The sequence below is a fragment of the Triturus cristatus genome, chromosome 1_2, assembly GCF_964204655.1.
Source record: "Triturus cristatus chromosome 1_2, aTriCri1.1, whole genome shotgun sequence".
In the NCBI taxonomy this organism is placed as follows: domain Eukaryota; kingdom Metazoa; phylum Chordata; class Amphibia; order Caudata; family Salamandridae; genus Triturus; species Triturus cristatus.
In genome coordinates this window covers 1,092,516,756-1,092,542,230 of record NC_140580.1, presented here as the reverse complement: position 1 = coordinate 1,092,542,230, position 25,475 = coordinate 1,092,516,756, and the positions used below count along the sequence as shown (strand labels likewise).

Here is a 25,475-nt window from a genome sequence, read left to right as displayed (position 1 = left end):
TCTGGTTTATGGGGGTATCAGAAAAGGTCTCCCAGTATCAAAACTGACCATCGCCAGAAGGATTGCATCCACCATGCAATTTTGTCTCTCGCAAGCAGGAAAGCCATTGCAGGACAAAGTCAAGGCCCATTCCACCACAGCAGTTTCCTCATCTACAACCCTTTTTGCTGAAGTACCCATCCAGAATATCTGCTGAGCAGCAACTGAGTCCAGCAGGCAGACATTTATGAAGCATTATTGCCTGGATGAGGCTCATAAGACTGATGGGGCTGTGGGACAAACAGTGTTAGTACATCTGTTCCAATGAGGTGAGCCTCTTATACCTTTTTTTCCACCGTCTGCTAAATATATGTTTATACGTATGATTATTCGTCTCTTGGTTTACTGCATATTATTATGAGTCAAGCATGTGAATCTATGATAGATCCAATACGAGAGAAGAAAATTATTTACTTACCTGTAACTGTAGTTCTCAGACCCACCCTCCTGCCCTGAGAGGGTCCCCTCTGTACTTATATTTATTACACTAGTGCTAGAAAATCTGAGGGGTTCGGCCTCTCCTGGGAGTGTTCTAGAGGGGGCTGTCGCCTGGTTGGCTAAAGTTTGTAATATGGTCCTTTTTTAAAAAGGGCATAGATAGGCTATAAAACCCATGGTTCATTGCCATTCTGTCTATATTAGTAATACACATTGCTTTATTATGGTGCTGTGGGACTCCCACTTCAATGACGGGGAATGATTCAAGCATGTGAATCTATTAAAGATACCAATACTGGAGAACTACAGTTACAGGTAAGTAACTCATTTTCATTCATATCGAGAGCCCTTCCAAATTGCTAGGAAAGGGGGCAAGGAAAGAGGATTCCCCTCACTTGCTACTCACAATTGTTTGCAACCACTGAAGGGTTTACAAACTATTGATGGGATACAGAGTTATCTACTCTGAATGTGGAAGCTATCTGAAAGGAACAGCTTCTACTTTCTAAATGTTAGCTGTGTGTATCGAGGAAGCTATGCAGCGCTCCAGTGCTACATGTTTTCTGCAATTTCTCTGCGGATTCTGTCTCTTTTTAGGTCTGTGTTGTTTGTAATAAAAATATAGTTGCAATACCTACTTACTACAGGGGTTTTTGGTCAACTCTCTTCAGCTGTTGGCCTGCTGCAGTGTCATTCACATTTTGCTACAGTATAAAGCATGGGACACAGGATCAGCCCATTGCAGCCTGTGGCGTACCTAACTGTGATTGACGGCATTATGGTCTTGCACAATAAGTACTTTAGTACCAGGGATTATTAGTACAAGGCATACTTTTGTATTAAAATACATATATTGTTTTTAGATAAAGCTTGTTTTACTAAGGCGAGGGCTAAACAGCTCCCCAATACTGCTACGGGACTCTCGTGTGTCACGTGTCTTCATACAAAAAAAAAATGAACAAAGAAAACATTGACAAAGTCAAAAGGTAAGCAGCCAACATCAGACCTATTGACTTTGCCAGTGCTTGCTTTTACTTGCAGGCCTGCAAACACACTTTTTTGTGTATGCATAGATGGGAGGCCACAAGCCTCGATCCCTGCCACTGACAGCCATTTGCAAGGATTCCCAGAGGAAATGTTACTCATTAATAAACACGAGGCAGGATGTCTCCACTGTGCTGAATCAGAAGATCCGATGCAGCGTCATAAAAGCATCGCCTTACTTTGCTGTGCAAAAATGGCACACATCAGGCCCATGGTCTGGTAGGCCATGAGAAACAAAACAACGGAACAAGGTTAGCCTTTGGAGCATGAAGTTGTACCTCTGATGTATCTCCCACTCTGGTAAAGAAAAGAGGGAGGACTGGAATCTGTTCAACAAGATAATTACTACCAATCCCAAAGATATTTAGCATTTCTGATCAATTAATATGCATCTATTAAAAATGCTTTTCTGTTGTAATTGTATTTATTTGTGTACAAATAGGCAAATTTATAAATGCATCATAGTATGTCAGTAGATTTAAAATTGTTATTTGCATCTGTGTACATTTTAGTATGGCACATAACTTAGTTTTCACCATAATATTATCAGAAACATTTTTCAAAATGGCTTTCTATTTACATTACAAATAATTTAGTTGCAGGTTAGAAATCAGCTTTAAAAAAAGTATAAACTATATACATTATAAACAAATGGTATTTTAGCACGTTTACTTTTATATCAAAAGATAACACTGTTATAAATATCCATTTACATTGACCACTCGTGCAAACATTATTTACATCATTTTGTTTTGGTAAATGAAAACCAAGCATTATGTTATATGGCACAAAAAACAAAGTATTTTAAGCATTTCGACAAATAGTAACATAGTTAAAAAACATATATACATTTTCATCTATAATATTACAAATAGGCTGCCGTCATCCTATGCTCCCTGTTGGAGCTGCTGGATGAAACTGATGGGTCGGAGTGACGGTCAACACTGAAAAGTTCTTGATAAAGTGAACATGGTAGCACATTTGGTCCAAATGCTAAAACGTAGCACTCCCGCTGAGCCGTCACATTATAATGAAATGCCGCTTCTCGCCTCCTACGATTAAAGAAATGGCATACACATTTATTCTTGTGGTATCTGACAGACAGGAAATACTTTTGAACCAGTTATGTTACAGGAACAGACATTCTGGGTAGTCGAAATTTATGTAACTTTGAATCAGTTAGCCTTTGTGTATGTAACAGTGTTAAATCCACGAGGTTTATATACTCTTTGTGAACAGGATGACCTAGGGTGTCGTCACCAGATCTTGACTGTATCTTAAATACAATTACACTCTGCAAGTGAACCATATACAAGGAAAATGGTGCATGTGGAATAAAAAACACTGTTTCTGTTCTAGATACCAGCTTCAACAAATCTAGCTGGCTCCTGGACATTTTAAAAGACCAACTGATATTAGATAGAGTCTGTGGCTCTCCCGGAAGAAAACAAAAGTCTGACACTGCTTTCAACACCTCTTGCAGTTTTGAATCAAGCAATTCAACTTTCAGAAAGAGCAAAGTATCATTAATGGAAAAAACAAACCTAGACAGTGGAACCCTATGAGAAACAGCACCTGACCTGCTATATCTATGTAAGATATTTACACTGGAAATACCCAGAGATCTGTGTGCGCACTGTTAGCGCACCCACTGTCACATTCAGTCCAAAACAGGAATGTCACAATTTCAAACAGAAGCAAAGATGCACCACAAAGAGACAAATACACAAGGAAAAATCAGATCCGTGAATAAAAGAAGAACTTTAAGAATACATCTTTGAACACGGATCTGATTTTTCCTTGTGTGTTTGTCTCTTTGTGGTGCACCTTTGCTTCTGTTTGAAAGAGCAAAATATCGTTCTTGCTGTTTGCTGTGTAAATGTTATGTGTCACACATATTCGCCAATTGAATGTCGCTTTATCTGAATTGAAACCATTAAAATGTTAGTCATAAGCCACGTGAAAACTTAGCAGGTATGGGATAGAGACTTGGAGCCACTGTGGTGCAATGCAACTTTTACTGAAGTGAAGTGGGAACATCGCAGGTAGTGGGCGCCGTGGTGTGCAGGACCCTGGGGGTCGCTCACTCGACTATTAATGATCATTTTTATCGACTAGTGGCTGAGCAGAGTCTTTTTGAAATATTGGTGTTTGCAGCAGTTTTAAGATCTTAGAATGTCTCGGTGCTCTAATGGGTGTCCTTTCTGATATTCATCCCTCATCCTCATTGCTTGATTTTGCTCGCGAGAAAGTGTCACTCATAACTGCGCTGAAATTATGAAAATGTCACACATAGCAACCGGAAACCCTGGCAGCTATGTATGATTCTTTGTCAAACGTAAGTTGAGTGATTGTAAACTGTACACTACGAGGTTATTTATTCCCAATCTCCGTCTGGTTCTGAGTGGGCTTATGGGTTAGGAATTTATTTTTGTGTTTACTGTCTTAAATGGAATCTCCTAGGAGACGGGATTCAATCCAGATCGTATGAAACACAATCATATATTTTTCATAGTCTGTGCAGAAACAGAAATACATGCCCCGTAGAATAGAGTCTGAAGCCTGCCCATCTTCCCTAGCCCCCTACCCCTCTTTCAAGTTCATTCATGAATCAGCACTTACCCAGTCTTCTCAATGCATGCAGGTGTAAACGGTTAGAGTAACAATCTATGTGCAGTTTAGGAACCCTGTAATACGACTTGGAGCGTATTTTGAAACTTTACAGGGAATGCCAGCCACAATCCTGGCAGGGTACTTCACGGGCACCACACAGGGTCAGACAGTGAGCGTGGTCAGGGGACGGGCTTCAGGCACTGTTTTCACGAGGAAGTCTATTTCACTTTCTATTTTTCTCCTCCTCTTACGATGCTGGTTAGAGACAGGGTGTTCATCAAAAAGGTGGGCAAGGCTTGTGCGCTTACCATTTAACTCCCACCTTAAATATATATAGTCCCAGGCTCCACATTTGAAACATAACCTGCCTACCGCAGTGTTTCCCACTACAAGCCACAGCATCGGTGTTTGCCTCCCTGGAGCAGAGTGCCTTGCCCTCACTGAAGGACCGCAAGAGTTACATCTGATATTCCACTGGCAGGAATGGCAGTTATTATTAGTATTTATACACCTTCAAAGTGCAGGACAATCTAATGTCATGATTTCTGACATTCAGCGATTAAGCACTTTCTTACTTTTATCTCTGCATGGAAGATTCCTTATGATTTTAATTGAGGGACGTTCTGAAACTGTGCAGAGATTCCCCCTGCTGCCCGAACCGGCGACCCAAAGACACTCTGCAGATAAGTCTGAAAGAAAAAGACAATTGGTTCTTCAATTCATGGGTGACAGTGACAAGTCTTTGGGCAGGACTTTGCCAATTCAAATTAAAACTGTGCACTAACAAATGTAAGATTATTTTCACCCAACATTGCAAGCGCTTACATTTAAAGTAATATGTACAAACGTTTCTCTAGACATTCCAGATGTTCAACATCTTTTATCTCTCACAGTTACACATTGGGGCAACTACATCTAATGGAATCTGCAAAGAGTGGGGTACACTCAACAGAGATTTGTACCTGCAAATATAGTGTGATTCAGGTCATTTTAACCACTACACTACCTAATTCACAGCTGTTACGAGCCCTGCTTTATGCAGCAGGCTTGGCTAGACAGTTCTCGGATTTAAACATATGCTGCAGCTTTAGTTTTGGAAGGACTGCTGCTGCGTGGCCAGTGGGATAGCACTGCTACTTTTCAAGGATAACATGTTTTCCAAACCCACAACATCTTTAGTGAATCTCTAAGCATGGCACTGAGGTATCACCAAGATATACAAGAACAGTGCAGGGGCAGTCTGCATGGGCATTGGGAAAACTAGATATACATAGGCAGTCTGGAAGGGCAGTGAGAAAACAAGACACATGAACAGTGCATGGATTATGTGCATGGGCACTGAGGAACATAAGACACAGGAACAGTGCATGGATGTCTGCAGGCGCACTGAGGAAACAAGATACAGGAACAGTGCATGGATGTCTGCAGGGGCACTGAGGAAACAAGACACAGGAACAGTGCATGGATGTCTGCAGGGGCAATGAGGAAACAAGACATAGGAACAGTGCATGGATAGTCTGCAGGGGCACTGAGGAAACAAGACATAGGAACAGTGCATGGATGTCTGCAGGGGCACTGAGGAAACAAGACAAAGGGACAGTGCATGGATGTCTGCAGGGGCAATGAGGAAACAAGACACATGAACACTGCATGGATAGTCTGCAGGGGCACTGAGGAAACAAGACATAGGAACAGTGGATGGATCGTCTGCATGGGCACTGAGGAAACAAGAAATAGGGACAGTGCATGGATAGTCTGCTGGGGCACTGAGGAAACAAGACATAGGAGCAGTGCATGGATGTCTGCAGGGCTACTGAGGAACACAAGACATAGGGACAGTGCATGGATGTCTGCAGGGCTACTTAGGAACACAAGACATAGGAACAGTGTATGGATATCTGCAGGCGCACTGAGGAAACAAGACACAGGAACAGTGGCTGGATAGTCTGCAGGGGCACTGAGGAAACAAGACACATGTGCATGGATAGTCTGCAGGGGTACTGAGGAAACAAGACAGGAACAGTGCACGGATATCTGCAGGGGCACTGAGAAAACAAGGTATACAAGAACAGTACATGAATAGTTTGCAGGGGCACTGAGTAAACACGATACAGGAACAGTGCATGGATAATTTGCAGGGGCACTGAGGAAACAAGATATACAAGAACAGTGCAAGGGTGTTTGCAGAAGCACTGAGGAAACAAGACAAGGAACAGTGCATGGGTATTGTGCATGAACACTGAGGAAACAAGATATATAAGAACAGTCTGTGAATGTCTGTAAGGGGCACTGAGGAAACAAGACACAGGAGCAGTGCATGGATGTCTGCAGGGGAACTGAGGAGCACAAGACATAGGAACAGTGCATGGATGTCTGCAGGGCTACTGAGGAACACAAGACATGGGAACAGTGCATGGATGTCTGCAGGTGAACTGAGGAACACAAGACATAGGAACAGTGCATGGATGTCTGCAGGTGAACTGAGGAACACAAGACATGGAACAGTGCATGGATAATTTGCAGGGGCACTGAGGAAACAAGATATACAAGAACAGTGCAAGGGTGTTTGCAGAAGCACTGAGGAAACAAGACAAGTAACAGTGCATGGGTATTGTGCATGAACACTGAGGAAACAAGATATATAAGAACAGTCTGTGAATGTCTGTAAGGGGCACTGAGGAAACAAGACACAGGAGCAGTGCATGGATGTCTGCAGGGGCACTGAGGAACACAAGACATAGGAACAGTGCATGGATGTCTGCAGGGCTACTGAGGAACACAAGACATGGGAACAGTGCATGGATGTCTGCAGGTGAACTGAGGAACACAAGACATGGAACAGTGCATGGGTATTGTGCATGAACACTGAGGAAACAAGATATATAAGAACAGTCTATGGATGTCTGCAGGGGCACTGAGGAAACAAGACACAGGAACAGTGCATGCATATTGTGCATGGACACCGAGGAAACAAGATATACAAGGAAACACGATATACAATAACAGGTCATGGATGTCTGCAGGGGCACTGAGGAAACAAGACACAGGAGCAGTGCATGGATGTCTGCAGGGGCACTGAGGAACACAAGACATAGGAACAGTGCATGGATGTCTGCAGGGCTACTGAGGAACACAAGACATGGGAACAGTGCATGGATGTCTGCAGGTGAACTGAGGAACACAAGACATGGAACAGTGCATGGGTATTGTACATGAACACTGAGGAAACAAGATATATAAGAACAGTCTATGGATGTCTGCAGGGGCACTGAGGAAACAAGACACAGGAACAGTGCATGCATATTGTGCATGGACACCGAGGAAACAAGATATACAAGGAAACACGATATACAATAACAGGTCATGGATGTCTGCAGGGGCACTGAGGAAACAAGACACAGGAGCAGTGCATGGATGTCTGCAGGGGCACTGAGGAACACAAGACATAGGAACAGTGCATGGATGTCTGCAGGGCTACTGAGGAACACAAGACATGGGAACAGTGCATGGATGTCTGCAGGTGAACTGAGGAACACAAGACATGGAACAGTGCATGGGTATTGTGCATGAACACTGAGGAAACAAGATATATAAGAACAGTCTATGGATGTCTGCAGGGGCACTGAGGAAACAAGACACAGGAACAGTGCATGCATATTGTGCATGGACACCGAGGAAACAAGATATACAAGGAAACACGATATACAATAACAGGTCATGGATGTCTGCAGGGGCACTGAGGAAACAAGACACAGAAACGGTGTATGGATGTCTGCAGGGGCACTGAAGAAACAAGAAATGGGAATAGTGCATGGATAGTCTGCAGGGGCACTGAGGAAACGGGACACATGAACAGTGCATGGATAGTCTGCAGGGACACTGAGAAAACAAGATATACAAGAACAGTGCATGAATAGTTTGCAGGGGCACTGACCAAACAAGACACAGGAACAGTGCATGGATAGTTTGCAGGGGCACTGAGGAAACAAGTTATATAATAACAGTCTGTGGATGTCTGCAGGGGCACTGAGGAAATAAGACACAGGAACAGTGCCATGGGTATTGTGCATGGACACTGAGGAACCAAGATATACAAGAACAGTGCATGGATGTCTACAGGGGCACTGAGGAATCAAGACACAGGATCAGTGCATAGATATCTGCAGGGGCACTGAGGAAAAGACACAGGAACACTGCATGGATAATCTACCGGGGCACTGAGGAAACAAGACACAGGAACAGTGAGTGGATAGTGATTGAGTGGAGTCAAGCACCAGCACAAGGGCAGCGCCCTACCCTCCCTACCCCCTAGCCCCTGCTTAAATTGTAAAATCTATCTAGGAAGCTATGCCATGATACATGTGCTTTAAGACTTCATCCCCGTCCTCTAAGAAGTCGCCAGTTTGTGGATGACAGGCAGCAGGCACATGAAACCACATTTAAGGCTGCCCCTTCTTCCTCTTATTATAAAGCGAAAAGTGAAAACTGGAGCATAGGAAGGGAAGCACTTGTGGCATGTAGTGGGGCAAAATACGAAAAGACAGTGGGAGCGAACTGAAAATAGGGGAAGAATACCAGAATAGGAGGACGTGTCAAGAGGTCCCAGCACATTGGGTACTGAGGGCCTACACAAGAGTCTGTATCAGCCCAATGTAGAGAAGGAGCTAGTCCAAACTTCAACTGCCTTAAGGCGCAAATCTCCTAATGAACATTACGCTGGAGAATGAGGGATAAATGTACATATTGCATGGTGAACCTGAGCACAAAGAAATATCTGCTGTGCATTCCTAGGAAAATGAAGATTTGTCACTGTGTCTTTGACCTAAACATCATGAAAATATTAGCAGTAACTAAAGGATTTATGTATTCATGCCTAGGGAAATCGGTAATGGTTGGTGGTCCATGAAGGGTGACCAGACGTCCTAAGTTGACCTGTTTTCACTATCTATCTGGGCACATTTTAGTAAGTTTAGCACGTCCCGGTTTTCAGAGAGGGTTGGCTGAACCCAAAAGCAGACAAGCTTTCATGTGCAGGATGAGTTAACAGACCTTGTACAAGCAATTTAATTAACACAGATGATAAAGTTTGTAAACATTCAATTCAATTACCCTTATTGCGATGTTGTGTTGGTGAGAGCTGTCAGTTACGTCATTTTGTGCCCCATGGTCAATGCAAAATTGTAGTCCTACTTCTATATTTGTGGAATGTCTCAGTTTTGGGTTTTTAAAATATGCTCACCCTAGCGTCACGGGACTTTGCTCAGGGATGAGGGAGAGAGCTTATATCCTTCCTTCAGTGCCACCGCAGTGCTAGATAGAGACCTCTACCCTCCCAGCCCACAGCATAACTATGCTCTCCGTACTACCCATAAAAGCCTTCAACTAGAATTCAGCAAGTGAACAGCCTCTTCCTTAAAAATTCAATGGCTCACCGTCTAGCAGGAGGATGAGCAAGAGCAAAAGAAGAAGAAAGAAGAGTACCACAGGGATTTCAGGTCCGCTGTAGTGCAGTCACTGAAGACCACACTGCAAACCGGTTCAGCACAAAGTAGTTGGTGGGGAACCACGACCTACTTCTGGGGTAGGATCTCGCTCGATGGCTCCCTTGGCCAAGAGAGCCGTAACTTCCTGTTGGAGAAGAGCCAGATGATCCTCCGACATTCGATTGTACTGAGGTGGCATGGGCGGGGGACGGGGGTAGTCTCAAAGGGGAGGGAGTAGCCCCTTCGGACGATCTGCATAACCCACCTGTCCGACATGATGGTGCGCCAGTGGGGAAGGTGACGGTGAATCCTGCCGCCCACTGGCGATTGGTGGCCCTGAAAGGTCGGAGTAGGAGGGTTTGAAGGCTGTTGCAGAGGGGGCGGTGGTGGACTGGCCCGCTCGCTGGCCCCCAGACCCTCGGCGGTGGATTCCATGTCCCCAGCCGCGCCGGCCTGTGGCTCTGGGTGGAATGTGGCAGGGCACCCCTTCCGTAGCCACGAAAGGGGCAAAAAGCAGACTGCGCAGGGCGGGTGGTGGAGAGGCCCAAGGACTTGGTCGTAGCCTGATAGTCCTTGATGCGCTCTAGCGCGTTATCTGCTTTGTCACCAAACAGGAGACGGCCATCAAAGGGCATATTTATTAGGGTAGCTTGGACATCCCCAGAAAAAACAGTCGACCTCAGCCAGGCGTAGCGTCGAAGGGCTACCGACGTTGAAATCGTCCTGTCTAGCAAGTCGGTGGTGTCTAGTCCATATCATATGGTAAACTTGGCTGCGTCTCTCCCCTTGGCAACTGCATGGGAGAGCACGGCCCGGGCCTCCTCCAGGCACTGGGGCAGCAACTGCGCTACCGTATCCCACACAGAGTGGGTGTAATGGCCCAACAGAAATGCAGTGTTTACCGACTGCAGTCCTAAGCGGGAGGAAGAAAGGAAAATGCTACTTACCAGTATGCATCTGTTCTTGGCATGTAGAGCTACAGAATCTCACACTGTGCATAGATCGCCATCTGGTGTTGGGCCCGGATGCTTGCACCTTGTTGTTGTCTTGGAAGAAGTCTTTGTAGTCACGAGATAGGTGACTCCTCCCTTGGACAATAGTGCGCATGGGCATCGACTCCATACTCAGATTGTTTTTCGCCAGGATGGGAAATGATGGAGTTAGTAAGAAACAGAAAGATGTCCATGTGAATGTATTTAAATAAGATAACACTGGAACAGATACAGGTTCCGGGGAGGTGGGTGAGCGTGTTAGATTCTGCAGCTCTGCATGCCAAGAACAGATGCATACTGGTAAGTAGCATTTTCCGTTTGAGGCATATGAGCTGCAGAATTCACACTGTGAATAGACTGTAAAGCAGTGTCTCCCCTAGCTGTGGTCACCTGTATCCGTTGCAGTGGGTCGAAAAAGTGTTTTAAGAACAGCCTGGCCTACTGAAGCTTGTTGCTTCGCCTGAACATCTACACAATAAGGTGTGTGTGGTAGACCATGTTGCTGCCTTCAGGCAGGCGTCAGGACGAGGCAGGTTTACTGGAGCCGACACCCCCAGTAAATAGCCCAGTAAGGTGCGGGTACCCTACGCCTCTAGCCTATGGAGCACTGTTAGCTCCCCTTTAGGCCACGAACAAGAGGGCATATCTGACTACTTAGTCTTAGCCACTACCTATAGTACTTAAGGTAATGGCCCCCACTGATCGTTTAGAGGGCTAATGTTACCCCTCTACTTCTTCACCTTCGTGCACAACATCACTTTCACAGTTCTTTCTGGTCCTGATGAAAAGCCAGGGATCTTTCTGACCAAAGAGGCGTGAAACATGTCGACCTTATAGTTACCTGGGCACATTACGCTTTTGTTGGTAACCCTCAATCTACGGGTTTTTTACTCTGCCAAGGGTACCTCCATTAAAATTCTTTTGTGTAACCCTTAGACAGTTTTACCGCATTGCACGCACGGTATCACCCTTCACTTAGGACTCCATCCACACACCCACATGCACCCAACGGCAGTTCTCAAAAGATCTCCGCTAAAGTGACCCTTCGGGGGAACAGTAGGGCATTGCACCACCGGCCCAACAAGGAGCAACTGCCCAATGATGAAGCATGACATCCTTCGGGGTGTGTGAGGGCAACAAGAGACAAGATTTGTCTTTTCTTCACCCCCCTCCCTCCACTGAGTCCCAGACCTAGCACCCTTTCCTTCCTCTCTCTTTTTCCTTATAGTGAGTGCTTGACTCTTGGCATCACTCACTCTGGAACAGTGCCCCCCCCTTTGTTGACTTCATGGTTAGTTTGGAGCACGGGCACTGGACCATTAACTAGCTCCTGGTCTCCCCCTCTCTTTTCTGACATTGCTGCCTTACATATGTCTTCTAGGGGAATGTTCCCTAAGAACGCCATGGAAGCCCCTAGTTTGCGTGTTGAGTGCGCTCTAGGGGGAATTGTTAATGTGCGTTTAGCTTTGTGGTAGCATATTTGAATGCATTTAACTTCCGGCCTTGGAGATGGGATTGCCTTTATGAGGGGAGAGAGAGCTACAAACAATTGGTTTGTTTTCCTGAAAGGTTTAGTCCTGTCAGTGTAATAAAGTATAGCTCTTTTGACATCAAGTGTGTGAAGAGCTCTCTCTGCTGCGGAATCTGGGTTTTGGAAAAACACTGGCAACTCTACCGGCTGATTAAGGTGAAAAGCAGAGATTACTTTGGGAAGGAATTTGGGATTTGTCCTAAGAACCACCTTGTTACGATGTATTTGTAAGAATGGTTCTTGTATGGTTAAAGCCTGGATCTCACTCACTCTCCTGAGAGAGGTGATTGCGACAAGAATGGCTACTTTCCATGTAAGGAACTGCAGTTCACATTTGTGTAGAGGTTCAAACGGGGGACTCATGAGCCTAGTAAGAACAATATTTAGATTCCACACTGGAGAGGGTGGAAGCGTAGGAGGAATTATTCTTTTAAGGCCTTCCATGAAAGCTTTGATAGCGGGTATTCTAAACAATGACAAATGTTGTCTGTTTTGTAGGTAGGCGGCAAGGGCAGCCAGATGTACTCTTTTAGATGAGTATGCTAGATTGCATCTTTGTAGATGCAGCAAATAGCAAATGATGTTCTAAATAGAAGCATCTAGCGGGTCAATTTTGTTGTTAATGCAGTAAATGACGAATCTTTTCCATTTAGCTGCATAGCAAGGTCTAGTAGTAGTCGTCTGGCTTCTTTATTAATGTTCATACAGTCGGGTGGGAGGTTGGGGTAACTGAACTCTAGGACTTCAGGAGCCAGATCGCTAGATTTAGTTGTGCTGGATCTGGATGTCTTATCTCTCCATGGTTCTGAGTCAGCAGCTTTGGGGAGAGATGTAGTATTTGGTGTGGAACTACTGAGAGTTCGAGGAGTGTTGTGAACCATGGTTGCCGTGCCCATGTGGGAGCAACCAGGATCATCTTGAGGGACTGTTGTTTGAGCTTGTGTACTACTAGCGCAGTGGTTCCCAAACTTTTTTAACCCACGGCTCCCTTGATGTATTGCCAATTGGCCGCGGCTCCCCATTATGTTACTATTTTTGGGCGGGTGGGGGGATGTAAGCCCAGCCTCTGGAGTACTTTAATTTTTCTTCCTGAAAATAATTGGGATGAAGCCAATGACGCTATTACAATTATAGTTGTAATAAAATGAAATATATAACCGTTGTTTAATATAAAAAACTTTAATCACTTAAGTCAGAAACAATACAAGGGATACTCTTCAGCACTGGGGTCTGCATATGGATTAATGGGTGTACAAAATACTAAACAATACTACAGGAATCTGGGAGATAAGTCTGCGCATTTAAGGCTATTGTCCTTGAAAATACACTGTTGTATATATGTATCACAGAGCTCCTTGGACGACATGGAACTTCATCAGTAACAGATTCTGCTGAGATTCCAACCCTAAAATCATCTGTGCACTCTACTGGTGTGTGTTAAAGGAATTACGAGGAGCTGCTGAAGGAAAACACCAGATTGGCTGTTAAATGACCCTGAAGTGAAGACGTGATTAACTCTAAACCCCTCTGACCAGATCACACCTCTAAGGAGAAAATTTTGGACGTTACGCGGAAACACCCAGTCATTACATTTTGTTGGTACAACTGTGGCAAAGTGAAGGGCAACACAGGTCATCACTCCTTTCTTTGATGAGGATGATTTACCTTACAGATTGTGTTTTCCCTGTTAGTTACTTTAGTTAAGCAGAGCCTAATAACATTTGTTGGGCTCTGCCCTGAAATAAGCTAAGAAGAAACTGAAGCTGAATGATATTGGAAATGGTGGTCCGAGGGTCTCTGGCCTACTAAATTCAGTCCATCCGCTTTAAATCCTTTTGCTCTTCTTCTGAGCTTTTTTTAGTTCAGACAGAGGTAGCCATGTTCTGGCACAATCGCACCACCTGAAGACATAAATAAGCACACCACGCAAGCACAGTGCAGTCTCCTGCCTTCAGCCAGTCTAAGAAGCTCCTTTAGCTTCCTTAATATCTTCCTTACATGCCCAACGGCCTATGCCTCGTTTATGTCCTTCATGCTCTCTAGCGAGTCCTCTAGTCCCAGAGGGGCAGAGTGGTTTCCTTTTCTATTGCTTATTATACTACTAGGATTTTATCAGAAAAGTGGGTGCTTACTTCCCGCCTCGCATGCCTCTGAGCAGTGACGGTGCCAAAGTGAGTCTGGTTTGTGGGCCTGACTTTGCTTGCACCTTTGTTTTGTGGTGGCAGAGGTTCAAAAACATACAAACAAATACCCAGTTGAAAAGAGTGTGACCGCTATGTTGGAATACCAACAACGGTAGAAAGAACATAGCTCCCTCCCCTGCCCAAGGGCTTTTATGCTTCTGGACCCTGCAAAAGGCACAAACTGGCACACAGTTGTGTAAAATATTTTGGAAAGAGGAAAAAAGAAATCCGACCGGAGAGGTATGGTCTGGAGGGTGTGGAGGGAAGTCACTGTTTGTTAGAGGGAGAGGCGCGAGTGATGTTACCACGGGCTCTTCCCTTGTTGTTATTTCCCCTGTACCCCCCTCTAAAATATCCCCTGTTGGGGGATGTTTGTGTGGGGTTTTTATAGGAGGAAGAAGCAGTGTCAGTATTGATGGTTTTGGATGCACCTCTATCAAAGGAGTGGCAAAAGGAGCCTCGTGTAGACGGAGAATGTAATGCTCCCATGGATTTTGCAGTCTCCGTGTCTTTGTTCATTTTTTCTAAAGCTGTGTCCACAGCCGGGCCAAAAAGTTGTTCTTGATTGAAAGGCTGATTCAGGATAATAGTTTGCACTTCCTATTTGAACCCAGAAATGCGCAACCAGACATGCCTTCGTAATAACACACTAGTGTTGATTGATCTAGATACAGTATCTGCTGCATCAAGGGCACATTTAATGGATGCGTTTGTGATTAACTTGCCTCCCTGAATCAAGTCATTGGCTTTGGCCTTGTATTGGTCAGGCAAGTGCTGCATGAGGGTCTCAAGTTCGTCATAGTGAGCCCTGTCGTATCTGGCAAGTAATGCCTGTGTATTAGCTATCCTCCAGTGATTAGCTGCCTGGTAGGCAACTCGTTTGCCTGAAGCATCTAGTAATTTTGATTCTTTGTCTGGAGGTGGAGCATCACCGGAGGTTTAAGTTTTAGCATGCTTCCTAGCATTGGACACTATGAGGGAATCTAAGGGAAGTTGTCCTTAAATGTAGGTGGGATCATTTGGGGCTGGTTTATATTTTTTATCAATCCGAGGATTGAGATTTCTGGTCCTGACTGGGTCTTTGAATACGTCTGGAGCACGTTTGATGACACCTTTGAGCATGGGCAGGGTTTGTACTGTCTTTTGTGACTCCGCAAAAGTGTCCAGTAGGAAGTCTTGCTCTGTGGGGTCTGAATGCATTTGGGCGTCATGATATTGGGCAGCCCTATCAATAAGCTGACTAAACCCAATGTTGTCATCTGGGGGAGATGGCCTAGTGGGGTATGCATCTGGATCAGGAAGATCTGGAGGAGCTACAGGGACATTGTAGTCATCCCATGGATCTGGTGGTATGTTAGTGTCATCATCAGGATCAGTGACAGGGTCATTATTTCCTCCCCCGTCCCCTAGGTCATCATCATCCTGTAGTGGTGGTGAATATGGGGGAAGTATGGGAGAGTTTGGAGGAGAGATAGGCTTAGGAGGAATAACAGGAGAAGAGGGTCTTAAGGGTGAAGTTGCACAGTCTTTTTTCTTCACAGGCAACTCAGGGATGTGTGGGGTGTCCAATTTCCTCTTCTTGTGTGGAATACTGACAATATGGCCTGTCTTAGGGTCCACATTGAGAGTTTTTTGTTTCGGATCGATGGGATCAGGCCGAAAAAGTTCTTCCTCTTCGATGTTAGCTTTCGCCGCCGATTTTTTCGGTTCCGAATGTGGTTTAGATTTCTGATCTTGAGCCTTAGAAGGGGTTTTTGTGCCCTTCAGCTTTGGTGTCGTGTCGGAAATCTTTTTCGGATCCGAAGGTTTCCGAGGTGTCTTTGGATCCTAGGCCTTTTGTTCTTTGGGTACCGAGGTGCTCGGTGCCGAGGCCTTTTTCAGGACCACAGGAGTAGGATGTGTTCCCGCTTTCGGTGCCGACAATGTCTTTGGGGCACTGGCATACTGCTTGCTCGGTCCAGAGCTGTCGGAAGGCTGCTCCTTTGTCTTCGGAGCCGGGCCTGGAGCTTCTGAAGTTTTCTTTCGGTCTCAACTAGGGCCTTCAGGCGAAATCTTGACCTGAGCCTTTTGTTTTTGGGGTGGAGTTGGGAGAGGGGCAGTTGTACTCACTCATTGACCTGTAGTGATGTGGTCATCGGAGTCATCTGCTTCGGATAAGATGTCGAGATCCTCCAAATCCTCTGCCTCTTGAACTTTGGGGCCTTCTTCAAAGATGTCCTCTGGCACTGGAGCAGCCTGTTGCGCCTTAACGTGTCGCCGAGCCCGGTGATCACGGATAGTCTTCTTGGAACGGAAGGAGGCGCAGGCTTGGCAATTGTTCTCCTCGTGCTCGGGGGAGAGACAGAGGTTGCAGAGTTTGTGTTGGTCGCTGTGTGGGAATTTAGCTCCACACTGGGGGCATTTTTTAAATGGAGTCCTTTCCATTAGCCGTAGGCCCGAATGGCTTCGATAGGCCCAGCGGCCTGCGTCGACTACCGGAATCGAGTTTGTGAGTTAGCGTGTCGAAAGGCATGCGAACGAAAACAATACCGTCGAGTTTTGATGATTTGCGCGTCGAATGGTTTGGAAAAACACGGTACCGAACCAGAGCGCTTAAGTTACATCCGAAACCGATGGCAGAAAAAAACAATCTGAGGATGGAGTCGATGCCCATGCGCACTATTGTCCAAGGGAGGAGTCACCTAATTCGTGACTACAAAGACTTCTTCCAAGACAACAGCAATGTGCAAGCATCCGAGCCCAACATCATATGGCGATCTATGCACAGTATGAATTCTGCAGCTCATATGCCTCGAACACATCTTCTTCCCAAAGTGGTCCAGCTTTTTGGATTCCCTATCAGGTGGAGCGTTAGGGAATGCGCCTTTGGACGTCGAGGCTTGGACCACAAAGTTCTCAGGGGTGGGACATTGGGAGAGGAAAGTGAGGTCGCTCTGAGCCGGGTGGTTGCGTCGGGCAATCATCCTATCCACAGGAGCCCCTGTGTTGGGTCTGGACCAGGTGCCCAAAAGGATGTCAGTTAAGGCTTCATTAAACAGCAGCAGGGGCTCCGAAGAGCTCGCTGCCGGTTGAAGCACCTCTGTCAGGAGATTAGTCCTGAGCACCACCGTAGGTAGCTCGAGGTTGAGAGCCTTGGCCGCCCTAAGCAACACCACTGCGTAAGAAGCTTCCTCCTCCGTAGCAACGGTAGGAGGAGACAACATGCCAAGGTTTAGGAAGGTATCCAGACCACTGGCATACCCCATCTCCTCTCTCCAGTCCGGATCATACTCCAACTGGTCAGTTAAAGGGCCTCCAGACCCACTCCCAGTCCTCCTCACCCTGCTCTGGTTACTAATCTGGCCTAAAAAAACCAGGGTAGGACAGGGGTACAAAAGTACCCGTCGGTGCTGGATCCGGTGTCGGTCGATGTCGGTCCGGCTCCGGGTCCACGTCTGGGGTGGGGGTGGGGGGGGGGGGGGCGGCTAGGGTGACGCCGGCTGGAGAAACAACTGGCATCGGCTGCGGGCATGGTGCCGGTGGAATCGGCGCCAGGGGAGGTGTTATGAGGTCGACCGGCACCGATACTGATCGAGGACTGGATCCAAGGGAACCCTGCGGTGCCGAAGCCGCCAGCGTTGAAGACCCAGGGCCCCAGCCGCGTCCGCGGGCTGCCCAAAGATGGCATACATTGCTTAGTAAAAACTTCGAAGCTGGGCAGGGGTCACTCCGGGTCTCGGAAAAGGAGGGAAACTCTGAGCTGACCCTTCAGGCTCTGTACACGGAGCCGCAGGAGGGCCACCACCCGCATCCCTCGTCGTGTCAGCCTACGGACGGGGAGAAGTCGAAGAGCGACGAGGCTTCTTCGACTTCTTCTTGTGCTTCGACTTACCTGAAGAGTGCGAAGACTTCGAGGGCGAGTGGTGGTGGTGGCTCCGCGAGTGGTCCCTCGACCAGGACCGTAAACGGCACGGAGCGGACTGCCGGGCCTCAAGAAGGTTTCCGGACCGCTCCTGCAAAGACTTCGCATTCATGGTCCGGCAGTCAGAAAACGACTTGGGATCGTGGTCGCGTTCCAGGCACCACAGGCACACTCGTTGCGGATCAGTTACCGACATCAGCTTTCGGCAGGAAAGCCTTGAAACCGGGCATCCCTTATGTGCACCAAGAGTAGAAGGCTCACAAACAGTGTTGACAAAAAAAGTCAGTCAAAAAGTGACTGGAGGAACTGCTTTCTCTGGATCTGTGCTGGCTGGCGCGGAAACAGAAATTACTGACATCAGCGCGCGGGGGTGGCATCTAAGTAGCTACCGCGACGTCATCCCGGTAACCATGACACCAACAACAAAAGTGGAGCCGACGGACGCAACCTTTCGACGCTCAGGGGTACTGCTGATGAAAAAATTCTCCAGATCCAGTCTGACGCCTGGGGGTAATTCTAAGGTAAGGAATCTATAACTAATTGTCTCTTTCAGATCAGGAGGACAAGCGTTCTCTTACACTGCTCCTAAAGCATGGAACCTCCCTCTCCACACCAGAGCCTCCGCCTCTCTTCTTGAATTCTGCAAGAAGCTGAAAGCCTGACTTTTCAATTAACCAACCTACCAGAGGTACGGCTAGGCAAACACATTTGCTCAGCACTAGGAGATCCTCGTGGTTGCTAGTGCGCTTTACAAATACACATACAGTGGAGAAGTGTGGCTCACTGGTTAGAGTAGGCAGACCTGGAAGCAGAGGTCAGCCCGGGACGAGGGTTCAATTCCCGGCTCGGCTGGGTCTTGAGTCCATAAATTGTCCACGGACTCGATAATTCTCGCTCCAGTGCATACTCGATTCATGGGTTCACACTCTGCGACTCTGGGCAATAGCTTGCTTAATCTCCACAATGGCCCCTCGCGGCAGGATGCCTGGCTTTCACCATGTGGATGCCCTGCTGGGTTATCTCACAGGGGAATACCAGGACGGGTTCCCTAAGCAAGCGCTTAGAGACCGGTTGGTGATTCGCGCTATATAAATATCTGCACATTTACATTTACATAACATAACAATGCTCTTTCTTTCAGAAATAAATCCAGATTTTGAAATGCTCCAGCTTCCTAATAAAATTTTGATTTATGTACATCGTTTGTCTGTGTATCAAAATATTTTAGAATTTATGTATTTGCTTACTGTATACTTATTTCTGTAGTTTTGTGTATTGTTTTGAGGTTCAATTCATAGAAACTGCGTAGGTGGAAGTCCCTAGTGTCCAGTAGTCATTCATAGGGGATCACCGGAATTCAAAATGTTATGAACTGCTTGTATAGGGTAATGACTTTTCAAACGCTTCCATCACAGACCAGAATCTGATTCGGTTTTGTGCAGGTATGTTGTCAGTGTGGTATGCTGTAAGTGTGGTAAGTGTATCAGTTTCAATGGTTTTTAGATTTTTTGGTAGCAGACGCTGGAGGACTCTACCAAATTGTAGATGCAGTTTCAAAAGAACAGTGTGGAGGACTAAAAGGGCTTACTACACAAATCACACAAATCCAGAATACCAACAATACAAGAAATCTCAACAAATAACCCAGTAGAATCCCTCTAACACAATCGCTCTACTGCCAGTAGAGGTGGTAAAGAAGCTAGCTTACAAAATTGAAGTTTCAAAGCTTAGAGTGAAACCTTTGCAATTACATTTAGCAAGGAACATTTTCAGGCATGTCTTCGCTGACATTTACCTCATACAGGGATAATTTTTCCATTTTGAAGAGTGATAGTACCTGAATGTTTGAAGGAAGCTTTGGCCACTCCAATGCTGGAGAAATCCAGAGCTACTATTGAAATGGTAGATCATTCTAACAATGTCGTTGAAATAGAAGTGAGAAGACATTTACAGGAGTGCATTGAAAAACTCTCCTACCAATCATTATACAAACCTATGAGAGGGACGAAAACCACAGTAGCAGACACTTAGAGCCTTCACCCTTGTTGACAACCACCAAACAAACAATTCTCATTGAATGAACAGCACAAGAAATGGAAGTCCCTGGCATTCTTCTTGACAAATTAACTGGATGAAGTTCAAACCAAGTCACTGCCGTGGATTGGATCCAATTACTCCTTACTTATCAAAGGCAACTTAATACTGTAGGGCCAATATTGTCTAGCCAAAGGAAAGTCTCATGCAGCATGCCACAGGCCTCATCCTTACCATCACTATACTTGAGAGTGATAGAGAGACAGCAATTGAGAAGGAGCAGAGAACTGAGACAGGGAAACGCGATATACATGCAGAGAGAATCAGAGAAGGAGAGAGTCTGTGCTTCTGTTTATTATTGCCTACCCCACCAATGTAAATGGAAAAATGCTACCCACTATTTCAGATGTGTACAAACAATGTGCTGATCTAATTCTGCTAAGAAAAGTGAAGCCTGGAAGAATATCATCTTTATAAAAATGCTTGCCATCTTTATAAAAATGCTTGCACTGTTAACATCACAGAGCGAGGTTAGGTTTACTGAGTCTCAGTAGCACCCACACTGAAATTCTCCTATTGGGGGATATAACAGCAAAAATATCCTATTCACATGCCTCCAGCTTACAAAAAGTCCCAAACCCAACTCGAAATGCGAAGTGTCTGAAAGAGATTTTTGATTTCTTTATTTATTTCAGACATAAATCATATGATAAAAGTATCCAGCATCCACCGGCCATGGAGCTACAGTCTATCACTAAAATTACTCATTCAAACTGCTTTGAACAGTGCAGTAAGTGGATCTTAAGGGGGAACCACCATGTTGCACTGGTGTAGTTCCTTTCTGAGTGGAAAAACACAAGCTGTTTAATTGACTGTCCCACGTTCCATCTTTAAACTTGTCACATGCGATGTCCTTCAGGGATGGCCCTAAGTCCCATTCTTTTCATCATCTATGTTGCTCCCTTTGCGAACCAGGTGGCATCTTTTGTACTGTCGTTCTTCGTTTACGCTGACGACACCCAAATAATTTTTAGGTCAAACGCTCCCTTCTGAGGCACCGATACAACCACAATCCTGTCTGTTTGCACTGGCCACGCGGATGAAAACGACTCTCTTTGCTTAAATAGGGTAGAGACAAAAGTGCTGGTCTTTGGTAAACCAGATCTCAAGTCCTCTTATTGAGTGAGGGCCTGTTTCCTTTGGCACACCTCTCACTCCAGCTGAATCGGCTCGAAACCTGGGGGTGGTTTTTCAGTTCCATCTATTTTTCAGCATTCCTATTTCAAAATTCAAATCAACTTGGTATTTTATGTTAAAAGTACTAAAGAACATACTCCCCTGTTACCTTTTGAATCAAGAACAATTTTGTTCAGTTCTTAATATTAAGGAGACTGGACCACTGCAATTCCTTATAATAGGCTTTCCTGTTTTATTGATCCATAAGAGCTTGAACTTATACAAAACGCCACAGTATGTTTGATTTATAATTTGCCTAAATTTGCACAAGTAACATCGCTACTTAATTTCCGACACTGGTTAGCAATTTGGAAATGAATCACTATGTATATGTCATAAGGCTCTGTTCCCATTCATTCTAATACCAACATGACCACTCTGCTTTTTACAAACCTACCTGCAATCTCAGGTCTTGTCACACTATCATTAACCATCCCCCATTTCAAAACATCTTGCACAGGTAGTTACAGCTCCTATGTAGAACAGTCTCCATTTTAAACTGTGCTTTTAATCTAATCTATTCCATTTCCATAAATTATTAAAATACCGTTTTTCTTCTTTGTAAGTGGACTTTGAGTATTTGTGTCTTTATAACTGAATAAATATGACATATCAGATCGTTAGTTATGATCCACCTTGACTATTTTGATCCCTTCTAAACACACCGACCCAAAATGTACACTGACAGGTAACAACATATACATAATTAGGCTGCAGTAATACCTGGAAAAAGAAGGACTAGAGCCAATTTGCCTTTAAAGATTTTCACCTGCTCCCCGAGGTAGATGGATCAAGCTCAAATGGCTGTGTAACTCTCAAGGTCCCAGTGTGCATGTAGAAGTGGACCAGACACTACATCCTAACAGAAACCCATTTAGCTGAAACACACATCATCTGCCAATCAAGGTTCAAAAGACCAATAACTGGGGAGATGCTTGAGAGAACAGGGCTAGGTGTTCTGAATGCTTTTCCATTAGCTATGATAGCACACCTGAATTATTTCCAATTCGTAAACTATTGAAAAGTTCAGAACACCATATGGTGGAAAACCAACAGCCTAATTTGGTACAACTTTATGAATACAAAAAGTGCGAAGTGCGATTAAAAATAAGTTCAATGATAACCCACCTGTCTCTCTGTGTCACTGCCTTCCTGCCCCACAGAGAGCATTCCACTGGAATTTTGGGATTGGAACAGTAACGCAGCCGAGGTGTTGCTCACAAGTTCATCCAGTGCATCTACCTTTTTTCTCAAACTGTGTAGGTTTCCTTCAGCTTGCATTCTCCCTTTACTCAGTGCATCTGCTTGCTTGGACATACGGCTCCGGAGCTGAACCTAAGCATATGTTGTAACATATATTAGTCAGAACACTGCACAACACATAGTTTTTCACACAAAAAAGTGCTCCTACGTAAATCTCGCAAGTCGTAGCACGCCCCAAGCAGTAGATGCTTGGGATGGCCCCAATGATGAAGCATGTCACCTAGGGGCAACCCTGGGTGAGTGAGGGGGACTCTAGAAAAGCATTTTTCTTTTCTAAATTGTTGAGGCTCACCAATTTGGTGAATCCACTGTCTGTTGACTTAGGCTAGTTTCTCATGATCCATTATCTATGGATCAATTGAGTGTAACATATATTAGTACAGATGTTACACAGATTGAACAATTTCTTGCCTCATTAACTGGAGACAAACCTTTTCTAAAATTAATAAACAGGCAACACGATGAAGCTCTGGACTTTCAGGAAGTCTGGCCTCAGTACTATGCATTATTTATAAGCATACAACCTTGAGCCTGTCTTCATGCTGACGTAATTTCTCTCGGAGTGCTTCTCCCCGCCAATGTTCATCCTATGGAAATAAGAACAAGTTCAAAACAGTTTTCAGTCTCACGGTCTGGGGTTCTGTGCCATGTTACTTGGTTTTTGAATGACAACTACCACGAATAGGGCCAGCAAGCATGGTAGGCAGTCATGGATATACGTGGGAAATAAAGATACAAACATAATTTAAATATACACAATTTAATGACAATACAACACTTTAAAACAAGCAAATGTCCTCACGGATCACTGGCATGCTCTACTAGACAACAACAAAGTTATAAAAGGAACAATGACATCACAAACATAATAAAGTGGACCTTAACAGTAAATGATTTACAGTAATACTTTATCAACAGCAAAGAAAAATAAGAGCACGCTTTTCTAACCAAGACTAGGCAGGGGGAGGAAGTTACTGCTATAATGACCAGCTTTGCTAATCCTTTTGGGATAATGTCAAGGACTGTTGCCACTTTGTACTTTTCATAACTTGAGAAGTAAGAACTGTCAGCTAAGAAAAGCACTATGACCTGTGACATGAGAAAGATGTTTCTTGCCTGAAGAATGTGATCGATTACTCTTCAACCTCTCGACAATCTAAATAGGATAATCTTCACAAGCAGAATGCTCTAATGAGAACACCCTGCTGATCTATTACAAAACAATGAGTGTTATGATGACTGGAGGCCACTTCGGCGGATGACAACTCTTTCAAGTTAAACTTGGTCATCAGCCTTGCAGTTCTCAGTATTAGCTAGAGAGAGGGCATGAATAGGAGCTGTCGGGCAGCTTAGGAATTGCAAAAATTTAGAAAGAAAACACTCTTGGCTTCAACTACATCAAAGGACAAGTTGCTTACCTTTGGTAAAGTCTTATCTGGTAGCGACCGGATCTAGCTGCAGTTTCCTTATCTTAGAATGTCTCAGACTGGATTGGGAAATCTTTCCAGCAGTACCTCTGCACGTTGGTAGAGGGCATTGAATGACTCTGCAGTGACATCTACTCCCTTATGCGACGTCATCGGAGTCCATGTAAGCCCTCCCCTGACACACTGAGTCAGTTTCTTTGTGACATTTCCGCGACAGCCACGTAGAGAAATTGTCTCAGAAAACAGTGTGCCAATAAGGGAAAAATATTGTATAAACAATTACAGATTGAAAAAACCGCAGTAAATTGCAAAGAGGGGATCCACAGGGCCCTCAGATCGCAGAGTGGGGAGGATGAAAACAAGTTACTTACCTGTAATTACAGTTATCCAGTATTGGTATCTTTCATAGATTCACATGCCTGAATCATTCCCAGTCGCTGAGGCGGGAGCCCCACGGTAAATTAGAAAATTAGTGCCATCAGTTGTAGGCTAAAAGAAAAAGGCCTAAGGCCTAAATCTTAGATGCCTATCTACATCATTATAGTAAAAAAGAATCAAAAGTTAGCTTCAACCAATCAGCTACCAGCACCCTCTAGAACACTCTCAGCAGAGTCAGTTCTCCTCAGATTTTCTTAGCACAAGTGAGAAGTAAGATTCCCCAATCATAAAGAACTTACTCGCCGGGGAGGAGGGTGGGTGCATGTGAATCTATGAAAGATACCAATACTGGATAACTGTAGTTACAGGTAAGTAACTTGTTTTCTTATCCAGTATTGGGGTATCTCATAGATTCACATGCCTGAATCAGAGAAGCAAGCAGTAAGCCAAATGTATTGTCGTTTGCAGATGGTGGGAGACAACTGTTCATAAACTCCCAAATTGCATTCACAATGGCTTGAGAAATGTTAAAATAACCAAACCTTTAAGAAATCAAAATCCATATTAAAAGACATTACCGAAATAAAGCATGAATACATAAATAATAACATACAGATATATCTATATATCCAGTTCTTTAAACATATAAACATGTATGTTACATGAAACATGGTAGCATATAAAAAAGAGAAGTACCACCTAAATCTGACCTTAATGAAAGAGATAGCATAGGACCGCCTGTCCAACAGCTGCATCATCTTGTTGAGCAGATTGAAGACAGTAATGCTTCGTGAAAGTGTGGACATTTTTCCATGTCGCAGGACGACAGATATTTTCCAGTGTCACTCCAGCAAACAATGATGTAGAAGCTGCCACAGTCCTCGTAGAATGAGCTTCGGCTTTCCTCTGTAAA

General features: G+C 44.9%; 1 protein-coding gene across 1 annotated transcript in view; it reads right to left on the bottom strand.

The window, feature by feature from the left end:
• Nucleotides 1–1,926: 1,926 nt before the first annotated feature.
• The window catches only part of CNTRL (centriolin), a 1,084,252-nt gene continuing 1,060,703 nt past the window's right edge, over nt 1,927–25,475 (bottom strand). The window contains exons 41-44 of the mRNA XM_085613596.1: nt 23,282–23,344; nt 22,623–22,829; nt 4,710–4,823; nt 1,927–2,573 (exon numbers count right to left, since the gene is read on the bottom strand). Coding sequence (XP_085469722.1) covers nt 4,734–4,823; nt 22,623–22,829; nt 23,282–23,344 — 360 coding nt within the window. The 3' untranslated portion in view covers nt 1,927–2,573; nt 4,710–4,733. The remainder of the gene's footprint in view (nt 2,574–4,709; nt 4,824–22,622; nt 22,830–23,281; nt 23,345–25,475) is intronic.